The sequence below is a fragment of the Drosophila ananassae genome, chromosome XL, assembly GCF_017639315.1.
Source record: "Drosophila ananassae strain 14024-0371.13 chromosome XL, ASM1763931v2, whole genome shotgun sequence".
Lineage (NCBI taxonomy): Eukaryota > Metazoa > Arthropoda > Insecta > Diptera > Drosophilidae > Drosophila > Drosophila ananassae.
This window is the reverse complement of record NC_057931.1, coordinates 7,765,335-7,783,072: the sequence shown is the minus strand read 5'-3', so window position 1 is coordinate 7,783,072 and position 17,738 is coordinate 7,765,335. Positions and strand designations below refer to the sequence as shown.

At 37.1% G+C, this 17,738-nt stretch overlaps 1 protein-coding gene across 1 annotated transcript in view; it reads right to left on the bottom strand.

Moving 5' to 3' along the window:
* LOC6502283 (potassium voltage-gated channel protein Shaker) overlaps positions 1-17,738 on the bottom strand; it is a 135,064-nt gene that overhangs the window by 11,222 nt on the left and 106,104 nt on the right. The window contains exons 3-10 of the mRNA XM_032453516.2: positions 10,032-10,155; positions 9,803-9,971; positions 9,539-9,635; positions 8,258-8,453; positions 8,022-8,143; positions 7,529-7,682; positions 6,823-6,994; positions 2,276-2,405 (exon numbers count right to left, since the gene is read on the bottom strand). Coding sequence (XP_032309407.2) covers positions 2,276-2,405; positions 6,823-6,994; positions 7,529-7,682; positions 8,022-8,143; positions 8,258-8,453; positions 9,539-9,635; positions 9,803-9,971; positions 10,032-10,155 — 1,164 coding nt within the window. The remainder of the gene's footprint in view (positions 1-2,275; positions 2,406-6,822; positions 6,995-7,528; positions 7,683-8,021; positions 8,144-8,257; positions 8,454-9,538; positions 9,636-9,802; positions 9,972-10,031; positions 10,156-17,738) is intronic.

The window sequence follows — 17,738 nt, the reverse complement described above, 5'->3', positions numbered from 1 at the left end:
TTTTTTTGATTGGCATTCATATGCATATTGATTTGATTTTAGTTTCCGGGCGTTTTAGGGTTTCATAAATATTTTGTTTTTTTGATATATATTTTTTAATTTGCAATAGTTTGAATATATATATATTTTTAATGGTAAGATATTGGTGCAAAATATTTTTGTTAGATGTTGTTGGGGATATTTTTGGTATTTTTTTTGGTTTTGATTAGCATTTGATATATATTTTTTTATATTGAAAATTTTGGAGTTGGTTGGTTGTATTTTTTTTAAATTGATTTTTTTTTTTTGTATTTTTGTTTGTTTGGATGGAAGCGAGCGATGTTAACGAACGAACGATATAAATAAAATGAAAATACAAATATATAAGAAATGTAAAGTAAAACTCTCGTTTTGTTCTTAGTATTTTTTTTGCATTTGGTTTTTTTTTTTTTAAATATATGTTTATCATATATCATAGAGTACTGTATGCATTGGCAAAAAATTATACGGCATTACGCATTATACAGTTACAGTTACAGTTACAGGTACAGTTACAGATACAGAAATGGGTGTACGCTTATTCGTAAAATATATATATATATATAAGAGTATATAGAAAGATATAGGAGCGTAGGACTTGAGTAGAGGCATTAGTCTAGCAGAGAGAAGAACGTTCAAATCAAAGAGTACGAAAATCGAAAGTAGAAATATCACAACACTTAGAACAACGTGGGGGCTTGAAGCGTATTATTTTGTATTATAATTATTATTTATATTTTTTGTTTCTTTGTATTTTTTGCTATATTCGTTTTTGGGGGTGGGAGTGGGGGTCGGGGTGGGGAGTTGGTATACTGTGCGTATAATATATACATAATTATTGCATAAGTATAAGTGCGAGCGGGGGGGCTCAGGGCTCAGGGCTCAGGTGAGTGTGCTTTCAGGTGTGATGGCGGGGACTTGGGATTAGTTTTTACCCCCAAAAACTTTTGGGGCAGTATCGCAGGCGACTGGGCTTTCTTGCTCATTAAGCTGAAGGCTGTGGTGCTAAACTTTTGTGTTCCAGTGTGTGAATGGGCGTGGGTGTGTATGTGTGTGTGTGTCTGTGTGTGTGAATCTTTGTGGCATTTATCGGGCACATGCAGCATGCTTGTCTTCGTTCCTCCTTCTTCTTGTTTTCTGTCTATCATTGTTTGTTCTCCTCCGGTTGGACTGTGTTCGTGGTGGGGTCTTTAGAGGGTTAAACTCGATAAACTGTTTGGCCAGCAAATGAAGTTATCGCTATCGCTCCATGCAGCTGGGCAGCTCAGTGGGCGTGGTTCCATCAGCCATTCGGTTAAGTGAGTGAGTGTTTGTGTGTGTGTCTGTGTTAGTGTTGATTTTCTTTTGTTTTTTTTTATTTTTTTTTTGCGATGATGGCGATTATGGATGACACTGTACAGTGTCCTGGCATGAAATTGTTGAACTGATCTGAGCTGATGAGTTGTTTCAGTATTTTCTTTTTCTTTTCTTGTAAACTAAACAACGACACAACGTTACATATAAATTTGCGATAAGAAAATCATAAATAAAGCAAATCAGAAGCCATTTGAAAGACTCAAACGGAATGAAATGGAAACGGAACACGCGACAGTGTTGTATAGTGAGGGAGTGCGAGCGAAATGGATGGTATGAAACTAAAAAAGCCGAACGGAAACGGAAACGGAATGAAACACAAATGTTGAGATTAAGACCAAAGTTAATTACAAATACAAATACAGAGACGAATACAAATAGAAGTGGTCCATAGACAAAATTACGAACACAAACAAACAGCTCAGCGATTCAAAGTAAGAGACAATAATAGTTACAATTTTTTAAATATTCTTTTTTTTTTTTGCTTTTTTCATTTGGGAGTTACAAACTCAAGAAGTATTGATAATTTTAAATATATATGTAATTCGATAGATAGCTTTTAGTTTAGGTTAGCGGTGGGTAGGGAAATAGCGGTTTGGTTTTAAATCGTATTTTTTTTTTTTCGTTTTTTGGTTAACTGGGGTTAATCACAGAGAAAGAAACGCTTGGAAAGGAACGGTAGTAGAACAGAAACGGAACAGAACACAGAAGTAGTGGTGGTGGTGGGTGGAACAGTGGAGAAGGCGGAACGGTGGGGCGCACTCCACTGCGGGAGCGAAACGTAAACGCAAAAATGGGGAACAGGAAACGGAAACGGTAACGGTAACGGAAACGGAACATAAAATCATAACTGCAGTTATCGTAAACGTAATCATAAGAATTAGAATTGTATAGATTTTCATACGTCATGTCACCATATCCAACGGTGGTCATGGTAACGACCGCCCACCAAAATGCATCGGGTATGGACTTGAAGAAGGAATTTTCGCTTCCAGCTTCCGCAAAATAAACCGCCGATGAGAAGAGTACGACGCCTAAAAAAGTTGATGGGAGAAATATTGCTTTGCATTGGTATTATATTCTTTGATTGTTTTTTTTTTTGTATATTTTTTTTAATTTTTATTTTTTTTTTGTTTTGAAAAATTAACATTAAACCAAAGAGTGTTTTTTTTATTTTGAAAGTATATGTCGAGTAGGTCTGAATGCGTCGGAAACTCGTCGTCAAAAATGTGTGCGTATGGTTTGTTGTGTTTTTATGACAAACACTTCTAGATATGTTTCTAAATGTTTTCAGTTTGGGTTACGTTTTCAGTTCAACTTAAAATTTATCTGATATATATTCGATTTTACCACGATCCGGTGGCATTCCCAAGCAGAAAATCAAGGCTTACCTATGGGCGGTACGTGGTTTTATTTTATTTCATTTTAATATTAATATATTTATAGAAATGTGTAAATAAGGGATATGGAACGGAGGAAAATATATAGTATATAGTAGTTACCCCACCCGTTGTACGTAATACTATGAGGGAGGGGGGGGCTGAGACAAAAATATGGTGATATCTTTGAGGTTATGTTTCTTTTCAAAGGACATCTTCGGGGATGCGGAATGGGTTGACGTACAAAAGGGATAACAGAAAATGAAAACCAGATGAAAAACATATAACGGAATGGGGATTAGACAGAGAACAACAGAGAAAGAGACAGAGATAGAGAGAGAGAGAGCAGTGCAAACGGATAACGGAATAGGAATTAACGGAAACGGAAATGGAAATGAACAGGAAGAGGGTCTTTCGAAGCGAGCGATTACAACAAATAAGTCACAACATAGATATCTCGTATTCACATTGTTCCATTTACAAGGACACAGCTGTACTCCTTCGGAGGCATGGGGGTACGAAACCAGATCAGCCCTGCCACATTTTATATACACTTGGCATTAGAGATGAGAACATATGGAAAAGAAAACATGAAGGATGTACAAACATAAAAAGCATTTTGGAAAGATTGGTGAAGAGACTTTACTGTACAACATTAACAATCAGTTACAAAACACTCAGACAAATAGAGAGAGAGACACATAGATATAGACAGACAAAGAGAGAGATAGATAGAGAGAGAGAGAGAGAGAGCGGGATTGAGGCCACGCCAGGCAGCATAGAGTGGTAAACACGGAACGTGTGGAGCTGAAACGATAACGGAAACGTGGGCTGTACCTCATATCACCATATCCCACCGTCGTCATGGTCACCACAGCCCACCAGAATCCGTCCGGAATCGATTTGAAAAATGAACTGTCGCTGCCAGCCTCCGCGAAATAAACCGCCGACGAAAATAGGACCACGCCTGATTTGATTTGGAACCGAGATCAATTATTAATATTATTTCTCAAATTATGCATATTATTTTCTGCTTGGGAATCTGTTTGGGGAGGTGGTTAAAAACTTATATTTCTCGTTATATATTCTTTTGGGTTCGTAGCAGGGTTTTCGGTATATATCCCTGATATTAATAATATATTCTTATTATTTTTTTCATTTCATTTTTTTAAAACAACTACAAGATATACATAAGACTATGATTATGAGTTAGTAAATGTTTTTTTTTTTGGGGGGGGGGATTTATTTCTTTCTCATTTTTTGGAATTTTGTGCATAGAAAAGAAAACTATTTATATGTAATTTAGAAAATGTTTTTGGGAACTTTTTTGGTTAATACTGAGAGAGAGAGAGAGAGTGTGTGTGTGTGTGTTTATATTTGTAGTTTCTTAAGTGTGTCACATAAATCGTTAGCAAAATATTACAAAGGCGATAATAAAATTGGGGTGTATTATTCCCTGAGAAATCGCAGAGATAAACGAATTAAGACCCGATAATCTCTGCTACTAAGTGTGTGTGAGAGAAAAAAACGTATAGAGAGAGAGATAGATTGAGAGAGAGAGAGAGAGATAGAGAGATATAGAGTGTGTGTGTGTGAGAGTGTATGTGTGGTTAGTAAGGCTACTTGATCGGTGGCAACTAGCTATACAGAAGAGTATTTATTTTGGTTTTGATTAGAGTTAAACATGGAACTAGCTAAGGACTCTGTACAATATACAATACATACGTTATCGGTATCGGTAATTAGTAGTAGTAGTAGTAGAAGTAGTTATCGATAGTTATGTATACATATATATCAATATATCGATGTATATGCATATATGCTTTTGGCTAGACTACGGCAAGACAAATGATACGTTTAAAACAGAAACAGGAACAGAAACGAAATCGATAGAACCATCTATAAAGATATCGATAAACTATAGATCACCGTTCGATGACTCTGCAATTTGGGCAAAGAAACGATAACATTGACTCTTAACTCAGAACATATTAAATACAGAGTATTCATGTATCCATATACCATTTAATTGGAGTATATAGTTGGGGGTATTTTAGTAACGATATATTGATATAGATGTGATCATGTTCGTATGCTGTCGGTTTAAATATGGTACACTATAGATTATACATATGATATACATACTTAGGCATGGTTAGTAAGACGTTAATCGGTCAACGGATACAACAACAAACTATAAGCTAGAAATTACCAACTAGAAATTAAAAACTAGAAGCTAAAAACTATATAGAACTAAAAGCAAAATTCAAACCACGGCACAATCTGTGGACATGGACATCGAAACGACAACGTTGAATGATGATTATATAGAGTAAGTAGTAGTATACGGTTTTACGGATTACTGAAAACGTTTTACGAATTATTACGAACAACTTGAATGTGGTAGAACATGAACAACAATACAAAATATATATAAAATACAGATGGTTTATACTAAATATATATAATTTATATCTTTCTGTATGTATATATTAGATTGGATAGGATTTATTGTATATAGCATCTATATGCTATATAGTTGGTTGTCGGTTTTTTGTTTTTGGTTCATTGTATGGACAATTCTAATGCCAAGAAGATAGCCAATTTTAAGGCATTTTCAACGCAGTTTGGTCAGGGGTTTTAAAAAAAGAATCGAAGGAATAATACAACTGAGAGACATAAAAAGATAGGTATTGGAATAAGAACTGGATCAAGGAGGACAAATTGCGTGAGGTCCTTAAAATTGCCAACGACTTGGGTACGGCAGTCTGGAGATATCTCGAGATTCTATCAAAATAACTGACCAGAACTTGGTAACTCCAATTAGTCTGCCCTTCGCACTTTGTCAGAGTATATCAGGAGTAATAGACTAAAATTCGAGTACATTTAGAGACATTATTTGGCTGCTTTGGTTATCGCAAAAAGCTATTCAAAACAAAACTCAAATTCAAATCGAAATCGAAATTGAAATATATATATTATATTCGTAATACAAAAGGCAAATCAAGATAACTCAACGTTGGTATCCGACTTATAGAGTTTTATTTATATTTTATTTTTGTTTTGCGGGGAATAGTTTTTTTTTGGGGAGCTATAGCTCGTACCTACTTATCGCTAGGATTAGACGATACTAATTAAGTTAGACATACGTAAGGGATGAGAGTTATACGAATATACGCCTAGGTAATACGACACCTAGGTAAAAACTACACTCCTCCCTCTATTTATTTAGCTTGTAGGTGTGAGAGTGTGTGTGTGTGAGGTGTGTATGTGTTGGTGATATAGTATATATATGTTTTGACTATATAGTTAGACTAGTATACTTTACTTTAATTTACTTTACTTTAGTTTAGCTTGATGTTTAGATCTAAACGCTATTTGGAGCTTTTTACTTTTAAGTGTTTTAAGGGTCTTTGATCTCGAGGCTATAGCTAATTATATAGATACTCTCTCTGGTGGGGGCCCGGAAATCGGTATACGATTATAAGTCTTAAGTCTTGGGGGTATTTGTTGTTTGGGCAAATCATATCGAAAATAATAACTTCGTAAAAAGCAAAACACAGTTTTCTGTTTGTTTTCTTGTTTGTGGCATTGTTGGCTGTTGTTTTGGTCTATATAGTATTATCTTTATTTTGGATATATCTTTAGCCGATGAGGAGTTGGGGGTGGTGGTGGTGGGTGGCGTTGGTGGAGGGGGCTTTTGGGGGTATCGTGATGAGCAGTTAACATAAATGTGCGCTGGCTTGAGACAGACGTAAGCATAAATAGACATATATATATGTATCTGTTGTGGTTGTTTTAATTCGCGATCCGATATATGACTATAGATCGATAAACTTATCGATCGCTTATCGATGCTATCGATGTACGTGTTAGACAGAGAGAAGAGTAGTTAATAAGAGAGACAGAGTTTTTCTTGGTTTTTTTTGGGGGAATGAGTCTGTCTGTGATATTTTTGTCGCAGTCGTTTCATTTATTTTTTTTTTTGTATAAAAAATGTAATGTATATCTTTTTTGGTTTTTTGTTTTAATTTTTTTTTTTTTTTTGTTTTTTTGACTGTATGGAACTTACCTATAAATAAGAAAAATATAAGTAAACCTAATTCCCGCATTGAGGCTTTCAGAGTTCGTCCTAATATTTGTAAACCCTTCGAATGCCTAGATAACTTAAATATTCGAAATACTCGAACTAATCGTATCACTCGTAATATTGCCAAGGACATAGCCTGATTCGATGACTTGTCCTAAAAATTTTATCGAAATATATATATGTATATATATATTATATGTGGTATGCATATATATATATGTTTTTGTATATTTTTTTTTTGTTTTGTATAAACTGTGTGTATCGTTTATATATATATATATAGATATGATGATGGGTGCTCATTTACAAAGCTCGATCGGTGTGAATATATAGAGAGTGGGTAGTGGGTGAGTAAGCGGATGTCTGAGAGGTCTGAGAGTATTATTAGTATTTCGAAATATACAACAATGAACATAACAATGTGTTATCGATTAAAATCGATTAATTGTGTTTCTTTTTTTAGTTGATATGATTAATTTTTGACTTTCATGACTGATTTTGTTTTAATTTTTTTTTTTTCAAGGGTAAGCAGGCAACCCCGTTCACATGTCAAGCAACTCATAAATGATGATGGCAACACTTATTACTTAAAATTGGTTGATGAGTGTATTGAATTGTTATCGTGTATGATATATAATATATATATATATAGGTTTGTTGCGTAATTGGGCAAACAGAAATCTCATACCTGTGGACTGACTGGCGCTTTTGGAAGATTTAACGTATCCTCCTCTTCGGCAACGACAGTCGCTAGTGTTATAAAGTACGGAATGATGGCGATTATGTCGATAACATTCATGACATCCCTGCAGAAATTTAATTTGTTCGGACATGCGAGGAACCTGAACACACACAAAATCGATACAACGACCAGCGATTGGTTTTGGTTTTTTTTTTTTTTTAAAGGATTCGCATAGATTCGCATAGTTAGAGTGAGAGACGTAGAGTCGAAGTCGTAGAGAAAGAGATAGACAGAGAGAGAAATGTAAGAGAAGGAGATATATAGAGTTTCAAGTTTAAAACCATGAGAGTGTCGAACAAAAAGCAAAGCAACAGACAGAGAAATATGTATATTATACAACAAAAAATATTTAAGAAACAAAAAAAAAAAACTATATAATATTTCTCTTTTGTTCGCTTAGCTTAACTAACATTTAATGGCATTTTTTTTTTGGGCATACCTGACAGTTAGTTCAAATGTAAACCAAATAATACATAACGTTTCTATAAGGAAGAAAGGATCTGTGATGTCAGGCACCTCGTCTTCCTCGATTTTTGTGCCATTTGTTGTTGTATTGAACACCTGGAACGATAACGATAACAAACAGAAAGAGATGGGGAGACAGAAGAGAGAGAGAGAGAGAGGGAAGAGTTGTATCCTTTTTGGCTGGCTGAAGATCCTTTGTTTCGTACGCACCTTGTAATGCTTAAATTCGGGTAATGTTTCTAGACAAAATATAACAATTGATAGCAATATAACAAATACACTAATTATGGCTACAACTCTGGCGGCTTGCGAACTCTCTGGATACTCGAAGAGCAGCCAGACTTTCCTTTGCTTTTCATTATCCGGTAATGGTCTTTCTTCCTCTTTAATAAAGCCTTCATCCTCTCTGCAAATAAATTAGATTCAACATATCCTTGTTTTAATAAAAATACTTATTTCATTTTCAAAAAGGTAAGTGTGTGTTTTGGAGTTTGTGAGTTTATTTTTTGTGGTGTAGTAGTGTGGTTTGTTTAGATTCGATATTTATTATTGGTTTGCTGTCTGCTTGGCATTTAATTGTTCTCGTAATTGAGGCAGAAATCGAAAGGCTCTAATCAAAAGCTAAGCCAAACTTAAAATCAAAACCATGGAAAGCCATAAAAAAGCTACGAGTTCACTAAGGACATTTAAAACAAGCATTTCTCCTTGGAAGCTAAGCGAGTGTCATAATCTTTTTATTTTTATGGAACAAAAACTAATTTCAGTTTATCCTTTTTCTTTTTGGATTCTTTCCTTCGCCAGCTTCGGGTCCTCCTCGCTCTTTCCTCTCTTTCAGGGTGTGTGTGGCTTTTCTTTATTGTCTTCGTTTCCGTTTCCGTTTCCGCTCCACGGGTCCGGCCACACTGCCCCCCGTGCCGTATGAACAAAATTTTAGGCTGGTGGTCAAGTGATTAAAATTCACTTTTCACTTTTCCATTTACACTTTAGTCCCTTTTGGTCTCAAGTTCAGGTTTTTGGAATTTGTTTAGCTTTGGTCATACTATTTTTTTGAGGTTATACTAATTTTCAAAAGCTGGAAATGCTTTAGGTTTTCAAAAATTATGTTTTTCTAAAAAAAAAATTTATAAAAATTATAGCTATTACTAATTTATATAAGCCTTAATCTAAAAGTATAAAAATAACCAAAAAAAACCTTACATTTCCAGCCTTATTTCTAAGTACACTTATCTAATACACAAGCCGAGTCTAGAGCTATACATTTATGTCTGATTGTGTAAGTGTCAGTCTGTTTGCCGTGGTGTTGCATGCCTCATTGTATTGATTCGTGCTACCAATAAATACCAAAACCAAATCAGTTTGTTTTTTTACGATTTCTGTTTAGTTTTTCTTGTTTTTAGAGAAGAGTTTTTTGTATCTTTGTAGTTAGTATTTAGTATCTTTTAGGGATATTATTGTTTGTAGTTCTGTTTTGCGGGCAACACGTGGTCTTACCTGAATTTATTAATTGCTTGATCACCTAATTCATAAAATTTTATTTCTTCACTAAATACGTCTAAAGGGACATTGACCGGTCTCCGTAGTCGGCCACCTGCGAATGGACATTATGAATGGAGTGAATAACCATTCGAATGGTTCAATGAATCAATATGAGTGAGTGAGTATTTTTTACAAAAAACAAGAGACGGAAAGATATTAGTAAAGAGATATAGTCAGGGGGAATAGTAACAGATACTATATAGATTGCTGATCACTTACCACTCTGATAATAGTATAAAATCGCATCGAAGCTCGGTCGACTACGGTCAAAAAAATATTCATTTCTAAGCGGGTCAAAGTACCGTAATCTCCGAGCCGGATCCCCAAGCAGTGTGTCCGGGAATTGATTTAGCGTTCGTAGTTGTGTCTCAAACCTTAATCCGCTTACCTGTAAATAATATATAATAATTTTATTTTAACCAAAAAATTAGTAGACGAGTGTACTCACATTTATAACGACTCTTTCGCAGAAATCATGATCGTGAGGAATGGGTTCAAAGTGTTGCGGTCCGCCACCAAAGCCATGACCAGCCCCCCCTTCTTCGTCTTGACTGCTCAATTTGGGCAAAGACCTGAAAAATAAAAATAATATATTAGTTAGTTAGTTATATAAATAAATAAATCATTGAACTACCAAGAACTATTAAAAGTATAATAATTTGTTTAATATTTCATATATACTTTATAGTTAATAGATTTAAATATTTTATTTATTCAACACCTTGTATAATATTCATTTAAATCTATATCTTTATACTAAATACCCCCTAGACTCTCATAAATCATAGACTATATCCATTTGCCTCCTTATCTCAACAGCCACAAAGTCATCAATTAATTTCAAAATAAATAAATGAAAACTCCCGCCATTTTTATTAATTGGCTGTATGATTGACACTCTGGCAATTATCAAGGATGACCCTAATGCAATTGCAATCAAATCATCGATAAAAAGGACATTTATTTATACAGATATTGGAACTGGAACTGGAGGTGGACAGACTGTCCTGTATCTTTTAACTGCAAACCAGCAACTATATTATTCATCGCCTTCGATCTTTAAGCCTCCAGTGGCCTGGTCTTTAATTACTTTTCGGCTCGAATCATTTTCCAGATGCTATCCGATTGAATATTCAATTGGCATTCATATTAAATGCCCCCCGACGGTCTTCGGTCTTCGAATCCGTTTCAATTGCAATTTGCAATTCGAAACTATATATATATAGTGTGTATATTTTTCTTCCTCCACAGGACGAGTGTGTGTGTGTGGCTTAGGCCTTGTTCAAAATTAAATTCATTGCACACACACACACACACACACACACACTTGAGTGTGGCACACTTTCGGGCCCTCCTCCTGTCTACGCCCATGTCCATGCCCCATGGACACGCCCACGCTTGGCAATATACTTATGTTTACACTTGTAATTGAAATTGTATTACAATCGCATATAAAAACGACCACAGCAGGCCATCCCATCCTCATATGCCATCCTCAACCACTCGTATCCACTTTTGAGCCACCCTAAAAAAAAAAAGAAGAAAGAGAAGAGCCACCCGAAACCACCCACCCACTGGCATGGTGCCCAACATTTTCCGCCCTTATCGTTGATGTTGCTGACAATGTGCAATTGTTGCTGCTGCCGCTTCTGTTGCTGTTGCAAGTTTTGGGCCGGCGAGGCGTTATTGCATGGCAGGTTGCCTGCTTTTTGGCGCCGTGCCGTGGCATTTAATTAAGCGTGTAAGTGCAGCACCCCCTCCCTGATATACCTCCCTGATCCTCTCCATTTTTTTTTTTTTTTTGGCCAGAATGGCGGCGAGTCTGGCCCGGTCGGACAAATTGTTTGTTGGCATAAATCTTGCTGGCATCTTTCGGGCCAGGCCGCAGGCGCTTCTCTGTATTTATGGCCCGGCTTGCGGTTAAAATAATAATGCCATTATAAATTATAGTTAAGATCTAGCAATATAATTTCCACCATAAAAAATAGAAATGGCCAGGGTAGCCAGGTTGTTGTTTTTAGTTCTTAGAGATCTTGAGGTATTTAGGGCCTTAAATGGGGAGTTGGGATGATGTATTTCTAAGAATTTGATGTTTTTATTTAAGTTATTCAGTTATTAAAGTCGTATTTAAGATTTATTTTAGTTATCAAGTCAGTTTTAGTTAGTTCATCTACTAAACTATTTAAGATAGGAGAAGTAGATCCTTTTTATGAGGTTTTTTTCTTTATATTTTCTTTATATTTCCAGATTTCTGTTTAGTATGTTATTTTTATATTTTAAAATAAATAAGATTTAAGGTAATCACTTTGAAATATTGCTAGTTTAAAGTATTTTTTATAAAAAATCATTAAAAAGTTTAAGAATAAGTTCATATCTACAGGCTTTTACACTAAATTCTTAAAAATAAAACAATTAGAGTTATGGGATATATCTTTCTTAAGTTGGAATTGTTGGTATTATTTTGGATATTATTAAAAAATACTGAAAATAATAGTTTATAAATTTGTATTTTTATTAAAATGCTAAGATAGTATCATGAATTAATTACGAATTTTGAAAGGAAGGCTGGTAGACATATTTAACCCCTTAACCCCTTGACTTAAGACGAGGGAGATCTAAAAACTCCTTAAGTCTTAACCCAAAACTACCGTTATCTAGCAAATGCCACATACACACTTCCTGTTATCTTATGTGACGTCAGTGATTGTGGCAAGCGGCAATTGCAACTACAACTACAACTACAAACAACAACTACAAATACAAATAGAAGGTGCAGGTGCAGTTGCAAGTGCATGTGGCAAGTGCTTGTGGCAAAAAGACCGGTCAGGTGGAGCTCCCAACTGGAATGTCAACAAACGGTAGGTCGGCCCTTTGCATCTCAGTCTAAGCTGCTCTCCCCCTCTCTTTCTGTTGGCCTATTGCCCTCTCTATCTCTCTCTGGGTATGACCCGGCCCGGCTGCATCTCCTCTTCCGCCATTTCTATGTAACCGCCATTGATGCCCTCTCTTTCTGTTGGGCCACTGGCGCTCTCTCTCTCTCCCTCTCTTTCTCTCGGTGTTGGCATCTCTTTTGCTCTGTAGAGCGTAGGGTATATAGGTCAGCGGCACGGCCTGATGCGGCTGTGACGTCATTGTCGCCTCCTTTTCGAGATGCCGACTGCGATGTCGATGAGTCGCTTTTGCGCTTCTCGCTGCTGCAGCGACCTATTTACAAGATACACATATACAGATACATATGTATCTGGTATCTGGAAGTCTCACCCACTTCCGCATGTTAGATTCCGTTATAACCCAGTCTGTACTGTACTTCTAACCAGTCCCCCACCCCCACCCCCTGTCAGGTGCAACTCTGACTCGATTGCATAAGTCGGAAGGAAGAAAATGAAGCTAAAACGGAAATGACGACGGCTGAAGTTCAATGCAATGTCGAAAATCGAACCAAGTCCTGGCTGGCCTCTGGCCCCTAACCTCTGGCCCCTGGCCTCGATGTCCTGCTGCTGCTGCTGCTATTTATTCCATGAATGTGCCATATCCTTGTAAGTCCTGTGAGAGAGTAGAGTGAGTAGTGTAGTTGTGGTGCCGGTCAAGGCAATCCCCCTTATAGTTGAACTATTTTTAGGAACGTCAACAACGGCATGCTGAAATTTATGAATTAATGGCAATGGCGATGGCGATGGCGATGGCAAAAGGAGAATTTAAGGCATGCTTCTTCCACATATACCAGTTACTGGCACATCTCTATATGTATGTATGTAGGTATGTAGGTCCGTTGGATGGGCCTTGAACTGGGGAGCAAGTGCACTTGCATTTTAGCCGAAGCTCTGCCTCTGCAGTTTCTCGCCGTCACAAAGTCACAACCCTCATTGCGGGCCCGTTTATGCATTCAGTCTCTCCATCCACCCATCCTTCAACCCATCCTTCAATCCATCCATCCATCCATCCATACATACTATAAAGCCCAGCTGCGCATCTGCATCTGCAAGTTAATCAAGTGTCTGGAGCCGCATATGGGCGAAAGTGCAAGGAAGCAGTTACTGCAGACACACTTTCCTTCCTTCCTCAATCGATTGCCTCTAATTGGATATTGTTGGTGCGAGTTAATACTTTAAAGTGATGGGGATAATTGGGCTTGAAATAATTCCATAAATGTGTGGCTCTAAGCTGGAGCTCTTGAGAAGCGCAGAGAAGGGCGGTGTGGCTTTAAAGTACATATTTCTTCGAGTTTAAGAGGGGAAATATACTTAGATACTTAGCTTAATAGTTTGAGAAGCGCATAGAAGGGCTTAGCTTAGATGGTTGAAAAGGAAGGTTGAGGATTTTTAATACAGATTTCTTAAAGAAAATTCTTAAAAATAGTATACATTCTTAACCAATGGCTAAGAGAAACTTAATACTTAGCTTAATAGTTTGAGAAGCGCAGAGAAGGGCACTCATTTTTATAGAATCCTTAAGCTTAAGTGTCAGAAAAGCTCAGAGAAATGCACTACCTTCTTCTAAACTCACTAACCTCTACTCTATGAGAAGCCTAGAGAAACAGCTCTACATTTAATAACTTTCCCATTATCCAGAGGAATAAAATCAAAACAAAATCCTTGCTATTCAAAAAATGAAAAAAAATATACATATCAAAGGAAGTTGGGCGATTGATTGGCTTCGTTATTGGCTTTGAAACTGAACCAGCTCTCTGGCATGTTTTGGGGCGCGACTTTGAAATCGGCTCACGGCCAAAATCAATGCCCCCCAGGAAAACAGCATTGATAAAGCTGATTTGTGGCAATGATGGGGGCTGGCAGTGAGGCAGTAAGGCAGCGTGGCAGAGAGGCAGCGAGGCGGTGGCCGCCCCATCGTGTTAACATGATTCAATCAACGCCATCAAACGAGAGGCAAGGTGAAATGCGAAACTCGACTGCCGCAACACACACACACACACACACACTAGCTAGCTGACGTCACAAACGGCATTCGCACACCAAACTTTTTTGTGGGACGCGAAACTCGAACTCGAACGTGAATATAAATGAATGAATAATGCATTCGGCTTAAAGTTTGCCACCAAAAGTTAGTTATTTGCCAAAATGATTTAATAAAAGTTATTGTTCAACTTGAACAAAGATTTCTAAATTGTTTACCCAAGATTTACATTCTTATTTTTTAAAGAAAAAGCAAAAAAAACTAAACTCTTGTAGTCGGTTTTGTTGGCGCCGCATCCGGATCCGGAGGCCATCAATCGCCACACACCGGAGGGGAATTCGGGAAATCACACGGCTGCAGTAGAGTCGAATTATGCAAATCCATGCCCCGGCTGACTGCCCGAAAGTGCCATGGACGGATAGATTTTAGAGCCGGAGACCTCAGTCCCCCAGTTCTTCTGCCCCACCTAACCGAATCCCGGAGCGACCTTGGCCAGAGTTGCGTGCACAAATTGTGTGATTTGTTTTTTTCCCTTATTTTTATAGATACTCTAACAAGGGGAAGGTATTATTGCATTAATCAGAGAGATAATATAGGAATACAAGGAGAGTTTCTAGTTGGAGCAGGACTAGACTAGACTAGCTAGACTTTTTGAGAAGCGTGTAGAAGGGCGCTTTTTTGTTAAAGGGCTTACGGGTTATAAGAGATTAAGGGATCTATTATTTTCATCATCTATATATATTTTTGAATTAATTTTAGAGATAATATACTAATAATACTATAAGCACTTAGCTTAACCATTTGAGAAGCGTGTAGAAAGGCGCTTTCTGTCATCAGGCCTTTACTTTGCGAGGATTAATATTACTTTAATGGTTTTTATTAATTTTTATAAATACATATTATAATAAGCCCTAAATCAAGAGTATCCTTTAAAGTCTGGTTACCCCTTTGGATGGCTTGATTTTCGTGTTCGTTTTTTGTTTTCGTTTTCATTCTCATTTTGTGTTTTGTATTTTCTGTTTTCCGTTTCGGTGTTTTTATTTTTGGCAACCGTTCTGAGGTCTTTACATGCAAGCTGTTCACCAACAACAGCACAATGCTGGGGTGGCCAAAAGGGTTTTTTTCGGCCAGAATGGAGGCGTGGCAGTGGGAGACGCTTGTTGCCTGCTGTTTTGGATTTTCGTAGTGCTGGGTCCTGGTTTGCATTCGCCGAATGCACGTGTGGCCAGAAAGAATGAATGAAACGAGGGGCGTGCAAAGTGTTTCGACTACAATAGAACAAAAAAAAAAAAGTGGTGTGTTGTGTGCACGTCAGGCATTTTAAACATGCTTCGCTATTTGAAAGTTTTCCTCGTTTATTATCCACAAAAAAAAAAAACAGAGTGGAAGGCAGCAACTTAAAGCAGAAGCAACAAAATAAAGGACAGGAAACAAACTTGTTAAGCGCACAATTTAAAAGGCAAAGGCGAACTTCGCCAAAAGGTGAAACTTTTCAAATGTCTCGAGTGGCGAGTCAAAGGACCAAAGCGGACCGGAAAGGAGTTGCCATAGACCACTTGGTAGCAAGAGCATGAGAGAGATATGGCAGCAGGAGAAGAGGACCCTTAGCCATGTCTCGCATAAGTGCAATCACTTCACGAAACTCTTCAACTCGGGCACAATCGACCATGCCATGAGTCGTACGTCAGTCCTATTACCAATATATAGTAGCAACTGATTGGAATTCGAATTGTGATTGTGATTGTGATTGTGATTGTGATTGTGAGGAGAAATTTCAAGCGATTTCAACTAAAAGTAATCAATTCCCATGAGCTTAAGCCGAACAATTTCCAGTTAATCCAATAAAAGTGGCAGATGTTGCAGAAACTTTTACTTCACACAATAGAGACCAGGTCCTGCTCCTGGTCCTGGTCACAATCAAAGTAATCTCCATTCAATTTGTTAAGACCCGAAACCATTTACTGCCCCGCCCCGTCCGCTTCACTGTTTTCTGTTTGTGGTTTTAATTTTAATGCACCCGCCAAAGAAGTGCGGGTGGTGGCCCAGACGATAAGGCTATAAGGCTATAAGGCTGTAAGGCCAACAAGCAAAGTCAAGCGAGTGAAGGCAAAGTACAAAGCAGACACACACACACAATGGACACGAAAAAGGACATGGCTCGAAGATGCGACTGGGAGATACCTGGTAACCTAGGAGATCTTCAAAAGGGATACTCGAGAGGACTCAGGATTTTGTCTTTGCGATTGCCGGAGGACATTTTATTGAAAAAAGCATGCTTTTTTATACGAAATTCATCTTCTGTCGATAAGGAATATCTAAAATGATGCGAAAAAGGTAAAACCTCTTGGAAAAAGCATGATTTTTATATAAAATACACAATTGTTCGAAAAAGTAAGTATAAATTGCTTTCAACATAAACATAGACTCTTTAAAAAAGCATGCTTTTTATGTAAAAGACACAGTTTTTTCGACAAATTTTGTGTGAATTGATTTTTCAAAAAGCATACTGTTATGGAAAAAGCATGCTTTTTTATAAAAATAGCCAATATTTCGAGAATGTAAGTCTTAAATGATTTTTTAAAAAGCATAGCCCTTTTGAAAAAGCATGCTTTTTATGTTAATTATACAATTTTGCTTGAAAAAGTATATCTCTTTCGAAAAAGCATGCTTTTTGAAATTAAAATGTTATATGATTTTTATTATACATCACAAATAAGCATATATTTCGAAAAGTTAAGTCTATTACTTGTAGTTTGCTGAAAATTTTGAAGTAAAAAGCATGCTTTTCGAGAAAGCATACCCGAAAAAGTGTGCTGGGTAGTAGAGCACATACTCATACGCTCATTGTTGCTGGCTGTTGGCTGTTGGCTGTTGGCTGTCCATTGTTCCTGGCTTTGTTGCTGACGTTGACGTCGCTTGTCGCCTTGTCGCTGCCAGCGATACAACAACAACTACTAGCAGTACACACACTAGTAGTGGGGCTGGCGAGCGGGATCAAAAGTCAAGAACAATGACAGCAAATAGCATGCGGCAAGCGGCAAGCGGACGAGCGAGCAAAAGTCAAGTTGCAAGTTGAAATGTGTGGCAATTGTTGGCCCCGACCAAAAGGCAAAGTGAAAGTGTAAGCCTCGTCAATCAAGAACAAACAAAAAGAAAAACGGGAGACAGTTTTGAAATAAAAGGCTATTTTGTAGTGGAATATATTTCTAGAAGAAGAAGGAGCCAAGTAAATATTTCTTTCAAT